The sequence below is a fragment of the Pseudopipra pipra genome, chromosome 2 (genome assembly GCF_036250125.1).
Source record: "Pseudopipra pipra isolate bDixPip1 chromosome 2, bDixPip1.hap1, whole genome shotgun sequence".
NCBI classification, from domain to species: Eukaryota; Metazoa; Chordata; class Aves; order Passeriformes; family Pipridae; genus Pseudopipra; species Pseudopipra pipra.
Window position 1 is genome coordinate 26,921,337 of NC_087550.1, and position 11,938 is coordinate 26,933,274.

Here is an 11,938-nt window from a genome sequence, read left to right on the forward strand (position 1 = left end):
GGGAGGAAACACTGGGACTACAGACAGAGATGAGAGATGGAACAGCTATGAGAGAAGGGTGAGATGATAGTTGTATGAGGGCAGAGGGGGGACTGTGGCTGCCACTGCTCCCTGTCTTGTAGCACGAATTTATCTATATCCCAGTCACTCTTAGAGAAAGGATAGCTTGCAAAGGTTGGGATCATCCATTGCTTCTCCCCAGACTTGGAGTTACAACTGACAGAGGGAAAGTCAGTCCTAAGTAGAAGCTGGACATTAAGACTGTACATTGGAGCTGGGTCTGGATCTGTGTCAGCCACCTTAGCAGCCACAACACCTGAGCAGTAACCCATGGTTTTTAATCTCTCATCCCAGCAGTGGGCTGTATATTGCCATATTTTCCATCCTCACAGCACTATAATCCACTGCACAGAAGCAGGTGGATGGATAGCAGAAGGCAGCTTCTCATCAGTTGTAAATGGGCTCATTCTCCCAGGCGTTCATTACTCAAAGATGCATTCCTCATTATTCTGGCAATTTACCCAGGAGTCTGGTCCAGCTGGCTTTAATGGCATTTCCAATTCCTACCCCGTGGACCCTTTCAGTGGGACCCATGAAAAGCAATTAAAAAGAACAAGGGTATGGTCAGGAGGTCTAAGTTTACTGCAGAGAGTGCTGCGCTTCCCCTGACAGATACTCAAGGTCTGCAAGTCGAGGATGCAGAAAACACCTTATGACAGAGTTGAAATACCTCTTTGTGTTCACAAACTTCTTTTTGTGAAACAAGAAATTGTGAACAAATAATGTAAAGTATGAACCTTTGATTAACACTTTAACATCTGTAATAGCAGTATGTGCTGCAGTTTATCTTTGCCTATATTGGTATCTAATTACTTTTTTTCAAAAAGGAATTTAATTGCTGTTTGCCTGTGGGGCAACAGAAAATATACTGTTCAAAGTCATCCGTTATTGTCATTAAGACAATAATATTTGATGCAGAAATATTGCTGAAGAAATATTCTTAAAAGGTGAGATTATTCACTGTTTTAACCTCCAAGTGAGACATTTCCTTACTGGCAGTTATGCCTGTCTCATTTCTAGTACTACTTCTCTTTGAGTTCCCTACTTCTCTGTCTAATTTTAGAAACACAAAGAAAAAAAATATTGAGAGAGATCTGGATCCTCATATCCAGCTCCGTACCATCACAGACACTCATATTACATATTTTCTTTTCTAGCTCTGTCTTGAAACTAGTTTTATTCCACTCCCTCCATCCTGTGATGCTCTGAATTAGATTATCTCATCTGACAAAAAAGATTATAACTTGCCTTGATTCTCGTGTCAATGTTATAATTCAACTTAAATAGTTCCCTTTGTTTCCTGTTATTTATCCCCATGGTTGGCTATTGCAGAAAAATAAATAATTAAATTAACTAACCCGCTCCTATATTTCTGCTCAGCTTTGGCTTTCTTGGTGCAGCAAGGCAAGTCTGTTTTGTTTGCTAGGCAAAGAAGAACTTTTCAGTTTTCCCTTACAAGGTCAGCTTTTCTCTGTGCGTGTGCAGGTTTTAACTCATTTTTCTTGACTGTGTATGACCAAACACTAACAAATGTGGTGGTAGGGGGGTGGTTTTGCCATTGCTTTGTAAGTACTTTTTAAAACTCTACTAGAATTATATCAGCTGGCTGTCCTAGGTTAAGTTTTGCTTCCCCCCTGCCCCCCAGCAGGTCTTGATTATCCTACAAAAGGCAAATACCTTGTGTCCTTTCTCCCCTGTGTTGCTGAAATGTTGTGTTCTCAGTAGAAATCGTAACTTTTGCCCCCAGAGTGCATAATCTTGCACCCTGCGCTATTGAACACCAGCCGATTTTTATGATGCTGCATCTCCAAGCTGCTTCTCTCCAATTGTTTCATCCTCCTCCTCCATGTCTCCAGAACCTCCCACAGCTCATCAACTGTGATTTCCAGTAGCACACTGTGTCAACACATGCACCCTGTCATGTCCTTGCAAGCACATCCTTGTAGGTTCTGTATGAACTCCTAGTTTGGCTGTTTCTGATGGGGCACCACAGCGAACTGTTTGGCAGAGCTTGGATGTTCGGGACCTATGTTGACAGTTGTTCTGTTTGGGATGGGGTGCCTTTGGGAAAACCATGCTGTGTTTCAGTCAGCTCTTCATCATAGTCCACTGAATCTCAGAATCACAGAATCAATTAGATTGGAAAAGACCTCTGAGATCATCGAGGCCAACTCTATCACCGAACACCATGTCAACTAGACCATGGCACTAAAGTGCCACATCTGGTCTTTCCTCAAACACCTCCAGGGACAGTGACTCTGCCATCTCTCTGGGCAGCCCATTCCAATGTCTGATCACCCTTTCTGTGAGGAAATCCCTCCTCATGTCCAACCTAAACTTCCCCTTGCTCACGTAAGACTATGTCCTCTCATCCTGTCACTCGTTGCCTGGGAGAAGAGGCCGCCCCCACCTGGCTACAACCTCCTTTCAGGTAGTAGTAGAGAGCCTCCCCTTCTCCAGGCTAAACAACCCCAACTCTCAGCCGGTCCTTATAGGATTTGTGCTCCAGACCCTTCACCAGCTGCACTGCGCTTCTTTGAACTCCCTCCAGCACCTCAATGTCCTTCCTGAACTGAGGGGCCCTTGAAAAGTTTCCCCCTGTGCGGGGAGGCTGAGGGGCGAGTCCCCGAGGTGGGGGCTGAGGGTTCCAGGGCGCGGGCGACCCCCCCGTCCTCTCCCCATCCCGACCGCCGCGGGGCTCCCCGGGCCGACCGGCGGCCGGACCGGCGGCCAGAGCCGCCCCCGCTGCGGCGGGAGGGCCGGGGCGGGCCGGGCCGAGCGGGGCGGGCCGGGGCGGGGCGGCCATAAAGGGCCATAAAGGGCGGGCGCGGGCAGTGGCGGGGCTGGCGCGGTCGCTCGGGGTGCGCGGCGCGGCTGAGGTGAGAGGGGCTCCGGGCTGCTCTCCGGGGCGGGCCGGGCGGGGTTACGGTCACTTGCGTGCGGGCTCTCCTGGGAGCGAGCGCTCGGTAACGCTTTTGTGATGGTTGTTGATATTTAAAACGGCAGAACGCGGGTTCCGTTGAATCCCGGTGAAGGGATGAACGTCCCACGGAGGGAGCCGGACCTCCCCGCCCTCAGCGCCGCTGGGGGCCGAGGGGGACCTGTGATCCTGAGGGGACGGGCGCCTGCATTTTTTTGGGTGTTGTGTCAAGTTATGTCTTATAGTGGCAAATTGCTGCTGCGGAATAACACAACTCATCGTGACAAAGGCGAAGGTGTGTTGTCTTTGCTCCTTCTGCCTCTGATTAACACTCTTTACACTTACTGGTAAAGATACTTAATGTCTCTTGCTTCCACAGTGGTTTCATTCCCTGGGAACGAGTATCTTTAGGCGTCAGATTTTCTTGTGCTGGGAATGGTCGGTGGTGAAACAAGAAGTATGTAAACTACTAACATCCCAAATACACTGAAGTCACTAAGATACTGTTGTCACTAATGTAAACCTTGCTGAGTAGGCAGATGCAAGTGATTTGGGAATGGAAGGCTTTGGAGGTTGACTGCTTGAGAATTAAATTCTCTGCTGAACTGGAAATGAAAGAACTTTGTCTTCCTCCCCCAAGGGCAGCAATGTGCGTTATTCTCCTAGGTGAGGATCACCAAGCAGAACTAACTGTGTGTGGGTGGGAAGCACTGGTCCAAGTCCTTTCTGGTTACTGGGTGAGCTGTGTGTGTTGCCTAAGCCACAGAGAGGGCTACAAACAGGAAAAAGGAGAGGGAACATTTTCAGAGGTAGTAGCTGGAAGCACTTGCAGCTTTAGTTAGAAGACTTTCGTGTTCTTTAGTGATCTGAAGGATATAATGGAAATACGGGGAGTTCACAATGGAAATATACTTTAATGCACTTGAAGTGTCTGAGAAACTTCTGGCAGGCTTGATGCCTTTGGGTTTATGCTATGTTGGAGCATTAAGGATTGAGCTTGGAGAACCTCTTGATTTATCCTGGTTTAATCATCTTGTGAGTCACAGTGTATTTGTGTTGTGCCTGCTGGTGCTGATGAAACCCAAAGCAGCACAGTTCGTGATGCAGCAGCTCATACTCAAGGACAGAAGAAAGTTCCCCAGGAGCATTTTAACCTTACTGTGTATTTGATCTAGAATGTGAGCCTCCTGCAGAGGTGGTGATGGGTCAAATGAGCTGCTCAAAAATTAAAAGCTGGAAGAGGAGAGGTATGAGATGACAATAGCTATTCTTTGATACTTGATTTAAAAATGTTGTTGATTTAAACATGTTGTTGCATGTTAGGAAACTATATGGTTGGGTTTTAAAACATTCTTGGTAGGCAAGAGTTAATTTGCTGAAGTTTGTTTAGTCTGACCTTGGCAGCTGCAGTCTTCACAAGTACTTGGGGCAGAAGAAGGTGAGGCTTCAATTAGTCTTTAGCTGTCAGGAAGCACCTGGCTACAATAGAAACCTGGAACACTTAAAAAAAGAGTATTAATACCAGTTGGAGTTGCATGACTGTAGAACATATGTAAGTATCTACATGCTTACATGTAAAAGACAAGCACCTTGAGGAATCTTGCCACATCTGAGCAGGTCACTCTCTTGTGCTTAAAATGTTCACATAAGGCTGTGATCAAGTCTGGTTAGTGAGATTCTCATTGTTAAAAGAGTAACACTAACTTGATAGACATCATCTGAATATAATGCCGGCTCTTATAAACTTGTTTGCCCTTCACAAATGAGCAAAAGTTGGGGCAGGTATGAATATTTCCACAGAGGTGGTTTGGTTAGGCAGTGTCTCTGAAGAAAAGAGTTGCTTACAAAGACTAGAGTCCAAGCTGAATGTTACCTGACTTTGCAGCTGAAGTTCTGTCCAGGATGCTGAAGTGCTGCAGCTTTTTGCAGGAGCAAGATGTACTTGGCCTTTATCCTATAAGGCATAGATGCTGGATGGTACAGAAAGAAAAGTCTTTTATGAAAAGGAAGAAATCTTCTATTTCTGGCATAATTTAAGTGCTTTCAGTGGACTAGATGTCTAAGCCCTGAAACTAACACCTGAGTGTCTTCTACTGTTGTGTTAGTTGGAGAGAGCAATTTGAGCTTTACATGTATCATGAAACAACTTCAAAACTTTACTTTCAAAAATGCTTTGCAGCTCATCTGGCTTCAGCTGGTGCTGCAGATGACTTTAAACTTGGGTAAAGGTTTTGTGTTATCTTTGTTGATAATTTCCATTTCATATAAAGTGCTTTTCTGAAGTAACTCTAACTTGCCAAAAAACAATGACAAATTTTTTTTCTGCTTGCACCAATAGAGAAGCTATGTATCATGTCGGATGGAAGGCTTGCTGATAATCATTAGTACACAGAATTACTTCCTTCTTATTTGTCTGTGCGAATAGACAGAAAAACAGAACCTAGGAATGTGCCTAGGAAGCATAAACAGAAAGTCTGATTTGTCTTTTCCTTTTTATATTTTACCTCCCTACAGTTTCTTTGGAGAAGAAAAGCCTTAAGATGGCAGGCAAAGGAAGTAACACAGCAGACTGCATGTCATGCAGTGTACTGAACTGGGAGCAGGTCAGCCGTCTGCATGAGGTTCTTACAGAGGTGGTTCCAATCCATGGGCGAGGTAACTTCCCAACACTGAAGATAACCCTGAAGGACATTGTTCAGACAGTTCGGAGTAGGCTGAGTGAAGCAGGCATTGTGGTACGTGATGCCCGTCTGAATGGCTCTGCAGCTGGTCATGTCCTGGTCAAGGATAATGGGCTGGGATGCAAAGACCTGGATCTCATTTTTCAAGTTTCTCTTCCAAGTGAGGCAGAGTTTCAGTTAGTTCGAGATGTGGTCTTGCGATCCCTCTTGAATTTCTTGCCGGAAGGAGTAAGCAAGCTAAAAATCAGTCCTGTAACACTGAAGGAAGCCTACATCCAAAAGCTAGTGAAAGTGTACACAGGGACCGACCGTTGGAGCTTGATATCACTTTCCAACAAGCATGGCAGAAATGTGGAGCTGAAGTTTGTAGACTGTATACGACGGCAGTTTGAGTTCAGTGTGGACTCATTCCAAATCATACTGGACTCCCTGCTCTTTTACTACGACTACTCAGAAACCCCCATGTCAGAGCACTTCCATCCAACTGTGATCGGGGAGAGCATGTATGGAGACTTTGAAGCAGCTTTTGACCACCTCCAGAACAAACTGATAGCTACCAAAAATCCTGAAGAGATCCGAGGTGGTGGGCTTCTGAAGTACAGTAACCTCTTAGTACGAGACTTCAAGCCCATGGATAAGGATGAGATCAAAACCTTAGAGCGCTACATGTGCTCCCGATTCTTCATAGACTTCCCAGACATCCTGGACCAGCAGCGCAAGCTAGAGACCTACCTCCAGAACCACTTCTCCAAAGAAGAGAGGAGCAAATATGACTACCTCATGATTCTGCGCAGGGTGGTGAATGAGAGCACAGTCTGTCTCATGGGCCATGAGCGAAGGCAGACTCTCAATTTGATTTCTCTGCTGGCACTCAAAGTGCTGGCAGAACAAAACGTCATCCCTAATGCCACTAATGTTACCTGTTACTACCAGCCAGCCCCTTATGTTAGTGATGTAAACTTCAGCAACTACTATCTCGCAAGCGCTCCTGTGCTGTACAGCCAGTCCTACCCCACTTGGTTGCCTTGCAATTGATGGCTTCACTCGAGTGTTCCTGAATGGAGGCTACTGAATGCCAAGATGCTGAGTGTGTATATATAGATAAGTAATAACTGCCAGTTGGGTGTTTTCTAATGGAAGCATGACTGCATTGAACTGTCCATTTCTGGTGTGCAGTGGGATTATGCAACCAGATGACCTGCTATGAACCTTTCAGTGTATCTCTACAAATGCCAAGAAGCCTTATTATCTCTTCGTTGGAAGAAGAGAACCAGCAGTCAAATGTTAAGAGGAATTGTTAAGAAACTCTGTACTAGTTCTGGAAGTGGCAATTCAGATGTGATTTAAGTGGAGTATCCAGTAAACTGGGTTAGTTAATAGACTGTAAAATGCCTTGTGCGGAAGCTGCACCTGGAGTAGCAGCAAAACTCTGCTTTCTATTGCATAACCTAGTTATTCTTCCTCAGTTCAAGTTCTGGCCAAACTTCTATTGAACTAATAGACTAAACTAAAAGAATGGGTGCATGTCATGCTTGGGTTGCTTTCACTTTCTGGCTGTGTAGAGGTGGTAACGGTATGGGTACTGTCTGTCTTGTAGAGGGCCTAAATGTTGTTTCCTGTAGTACCTGCAGATATGTGGTCCCACCTCAAGTTCAGGATTAATTTCTTGGAAGTTGAAGATGGATTCCTAAGTCTATCTCTAAAGCATATGCTGGCTAAATTTTTCTTGAGTACCAAAATCTGGGAGGTGGCATCTCTAAACATGCACCAAAATACAATCTAAAACTTGGCAATGCAAAATGTCCTTGAAATTATGAATTGAAGCTTTAAATAGAGTTGAAACCACAGTTTGAATATTTATGATGGAAAAGTACTCTTGAGCCCGGGATCAAGCTAAAGCCTTTCTGACTGTATCCTTCAAAACAGTTTTTAGCACAGTTGGAAAGTAACACAGCTCTTATACTAAGTTTGGCCCAATTTTCTTCTTCACAGGTCCACAGCAAAAAAAAAAAAAAACCAAACCAAAAAAACCCCCAAACCTCAAAAAACCCAACCAAACCAAAACCCAGCAAAAAACCACCCCAAGCCCAAAATGTTGTGAGCTGCAGGGTTATGTGCATTCCTGCCACAGTATGAATTCCAAAAGTGCCTCCTAAAATGAATTTCTTACTGTACAACTTCAGGCAGGTCCTGAAGGCTTGTCTTTCTGTCACCACTTAAAGTTTATCACTATCACCTGGTCACTGCATGAGATGGTATTTTGAGCAGTTCGAGTAAAATTTTTCCTTTTTGTTGGTCTTAAACCTCACTTGAACAGATAAATAAACCCTAAGCAGAGCTCACCACAGAAGCTGTATGTGTTGAAAGTCTGGGCCTGTTTTCAAAGTAGCCTCTGGAAGAGTATGCACTCCCTTCGAGGGATAGGGGGTTGACCTTCCTGAAGGGTATGTGCTGAACTTGCTGCTTTGAGACTCCTGTGCTTTATAAAGAAGCCTAAAAGTTCCCCAGTTATTTATATAGTGATGTTAGAAAGTGGTATATTAACTGGATGATTTTCACTGAATTACAGTAGTAAAATTCATATCGCAAATGATTTTGAATTTCTTTTGCTTAACCAGATAGGTAGACTAGAAAGGCAAATCTTAGAGCTATTTACTGCAACGTTCAAGAATGCTTGCTTGCTGAATCTTTATTATCTCTAGCTGTTTCTGCAAGCTTGTGAGACCAAAGTGCCTGATGAAACAAATTATTTAAGCTTAAAAGGTAAAGCAGAAAGCAGCACCAGTGTTGGATTGCTGTTCAAGGTGGAAACATCAGCAGTGCATCACTTAAATGGCTGTAAAAACTGCTGGTTCATCATAGGACCAAAAGATTCTAGTCACATTGCAAGTTCTCTCACTTTTCATAACTACTTCATAAACACTGTCTCAATAGAGCAGCGAGGCTACTCTTGTGTTCAGATTTTCAGGGTTGCAATCTACAAAGCAGACTATATGTAACCAAGCAGGCTTTAGCTTAATTTTTTGAAAGGTTTTGTAAGCAACTTCAGTAGCAAATATACAAATAATTTGGTGAAATTTGTTGTGGGTTTTTTTTTTCATTAAAGGTTTTCCCATTTGTCAGCCGAAGTAGCTAAACTTGAAAGCAAACCCAGGCTTTGACTTGGTGCAGCTTGCAGACAAGATATCTCTCACCGAAGACTTTGACTTTTTAAAAACTAACATGATGCCAGTGTTGTCACGTGTGTTAAACTTGGTGCAAGCTTACTGCTGGAATGCAATCCCAGCAAGAATAACTTCTGCATGCAAAGCAATACTTGGTCTAGTATAGAGTGTCACTAGAAAGAAGATTTAAGTTTGTAATTGCTGCCGTCTCTTGTGTAGATGTTTTTAAAGCCACCTTATGCTATAGCCATTGCAAAGTAAATCATTGCCTAGAGAGGTGTTTGATTTGCATATCAGATAACTTAGGCTCAGGTATCTATCTTGTGTGATCTCCTGTTTGATCTTTAGAAACTGTTTCTGTGCATCAGCTCATGTGGAAGAAGTGGTGAGATGCTCAGGAGTCCTCCCAAGCTGGAAACACAGACTTATGTTTTACTGGTCTTTGAAGGCCTTGGCTGCTGAACATCAGGCCAGGTACCTCTCCTAGAAAAGGAAATGCTATGAAAAAGGCTGTAATGAATTCCTAGTGAGATAGAGCTATGGAGAAGTTAAACTTCCTGCCACTGTGCTTTTGGTAATGTAACTTGATGCTGGGGCCTCTAAGGAAGCTTCACATTGAGTGGCTGCTCTCTGAACAGCTGAGTGCCTGGGCTTAAGCTTTGCAGGACTGCTGTGTTCCCTGTCTGTTCCTTAGGATGCTCTGGCACATTAGAAATACTGATGCCTGGCTCTTAGCTATTAGGCTCTCGAATAGTTAAATTGAATCCTGAACCTGCATACTACCTATTGCATTGCCCCCTGAGTACAAAGGATTGCTGGAACACTGTCTCCTTGCCTTCAAAATAATCCTGGTTTGGCAGGCAGTGCTGGTGTACTCGATAGCTCTCCATCACTGTATTGCAAGCAGTCTACCCCTTTCTGTTTCAGGTTGTCCTAGTGGCTTGATGGTACATGTGGCAGTGGCTTAGTTTGCTGTGCATTAGCTGGTTTGGGTTCAGGTTTATGGTGACCCCTGTAGCAAGGGTAGCTTGACAATGAGCACTAGGTAAATGATGACCTCAGTCATGACAGTCTAGGCTGCCTGCTTGATTCAGTCACCCTTCAGCGCTTAATGACACCTCTGCAAACCTGTTCTAAGCTCTTTTGCCCCCTTGTGCGTCAAGTGGATGTTAGAGAAAGACTACTATACTCAGTCTGTTACCCTGATACATTCCTTCTGGGCACTGGCATTAAACCAAAGCTGCAGTAACACTGGACTGTAAGTCTTGTATCAGTGCATCATTCCTCAGGACCAGGCTTCTAAACTAGACTGTGGTATAAAATAGCTGTTTTTCTTTGCATAGCTTATAAGCACTGCTGGACAAAGCCAGTTTGAAGTTTAAGCCTCTGTTGTCAGCACTTGTTGCCAAGTTTCCTTTGACTTGCAGGTTTATTGGTGTGACTTCCTCACTGTAAGATCGACTTTTTTATTTTATAGAGATGCTATCAAGGAGACCTAGTAGTAGACTGGGTCTTAGTCACTTTAGTAAGATCCCTGTGCTGATCCATAGTCACTGACAGTTTGTAAGGTAAAGCATACTTCATGCTCCCTAAGCTCAAGATTTAGTTGTTCTTGTGTTTGTAGTCAACTAGTTCAATCAATCACTAAGCTGGAGGTTGAAGACGACTGCTTGCTTCTGAATAACCATCTTTCAAAAGATCCTTGTGCTTTAACATTAATCATCTCTTCTACAAAGCAGTAGGTAGTATTTAAATCTAGTCCAAATACCTGAAGTTTTCATTGAAACTGAAAACACATATTTTGGACTTGAGTTCTGAGGTTAAGCATTCGGTATCTTTTGTGCCTAGGCTTTGTGGGTTTCTGATTGCTAGAATAACCATTGATGTTGGTAGTGATCTCTGCTTATCACTATATGAATAGTTGGGAAAAGGCCTCTTAGAAGAGAACCTGGGCAAATTGCATTAATTTTAAGCTGTCAGTGTACTGATGGTACTTGTTTCCTATCCCTCTCACTCAACTTAGTCAGGGTGCCATAACTGTTAGGCACAGGAATGAGCAGTAAGTTGATCACAGTCACTGGCAGCCTGATCTGATTTGGGCATTGGGAGAGCCAAATGAGTAGTAAAACTTCTAGTCTTTGCATCTAAGTCTTACTCAACATGGTTAAATGTACTTCATATATGTTTTTTAATTTCAGTGAAACTAGAAATAAGGTGGGATGCTGGGCTATAGCTGTAGAAGTCTTGGAATGTTGGAGCACTCTGTTTTTTCTCACTTGTATTGGAAGAGGCAGCCACTCACTGAAGTGTCTGGATTGGGCTTGTCTCTCCAACTAAAAATGCACTTTCTGTTGAAATTTAGAAGGCCTTTGTCCTTTGTTTTTTCTTATATTATTTTTTACTATTATTAAAAGAAGTCAGCTCTTGGAAAGTCTGTCTCATATCTCTTTGGAAGAAGTGAGTACTTTTTTTTTTTTTTCCTTTAAGCTGGCAAAACAAGGTATGACAAATACTTGGATGAGCCCAAATGTGAGACTGGTCACCGTAACTTTGTCTACTGTTCTGCACTGTGGTGTTCACTTGTCACTCTTGGAAACTGGGTTTTGGACTTAAATGATGCTGAAATTCTTGTGCAAATAAACTTATGCTAAACATCACTTGCCTTGAGCAATTTTTGTATCTAAATAGTGCTGACAAAGTATCTGTAGAGCTTATTGGTCAATGTGTGTGCAGGTGCACTTGCAGGGGGAGTAAGTGTGTGGGATACACAGTAGTGCTTGGTTTAGATGTTATTCAAGGTACTCTTTTTATTCACGGATGTACGCATCTGCCTCAGCTTCTTGAAGATTAGTCAGTTAAGGAGATGTGATTAATCTCTCACTTCAATTATACCAACAGTTTCTAGAGAGCCATTTTTCCCTCTCTGACCATCATCTGGTCTCAAGTTGACTTTAAAACATGCTGAGGCACAGACCTAGACCTGTTAGGTAGTGTCTGCTCTGAACTAGAGCCTGCCAGTCTCTTCTGTGATGCACTCCGTTTTATATGCTGCTGCATACCTCAACTCATGAGCCAAGGATATGAGAAACAAAGTCAGCAGTTTTTCATCAAGT

The 11,938-nt window shown here is 43.5% G+C and overlaps 1 protein-coding gene across 2 annotated transcripts; it reads left to right on the forward strand.

The window, feature by feature from the left end:
• Positions 1-2,856: 2,856 nt before the first annotated feature.
• Positions 2,857-11,482, forward strand: TENT5C (terminal nucleotidyltransferase 5C). Of its 2 annotated transcripts, none has more exons than XM_064644527.1 (2): positions 2,857-2,939; positions 5,495-11,482. In XM_064644527.1, exon 2 carries the CDS (start codon positions 5,521-5,523, stop codon positions 6,694-6,696), a length of 1,176 nt encoding a protein of 391 aa, XP_064500597.1. In that variant the 5' UTR covers positions 2,857-2,939; positions 5,495-5,520; the 3' UTR covers positions 6,697-11,482. The 2 variants fall into 2 exon arrangements, with proteins under 2 accessions (XP_064500597.1, XP_064500595.1); XM_064644525.1 differs by lacking the exon at positions 2,857-2,939 and adding an exon at positions 3,072-3,275.
• The last annotated feature ends 456 nt before the right edge of the window (positions 11,483-11,938 follow it).

What these genes read in the sequence shown, in the direction of transcription:
- TENT5C (XM_064644525.1), top strand. Translation starts at nt 3,098, where the DNA reads ATGAACGTCCCACGGAGGGAGCCGGACCTCCCCGCCCTCAGCGCCGCT. An exon ending in TCATCGTGACAAAGGCGAAG is followed by an intron (nt 3,276 to 5,494) that starts GTGTGTTGTCTT and finishes ACCTCCCTACAG; the next exon opens with TTTCTTTGGAGAAGAAAAGC.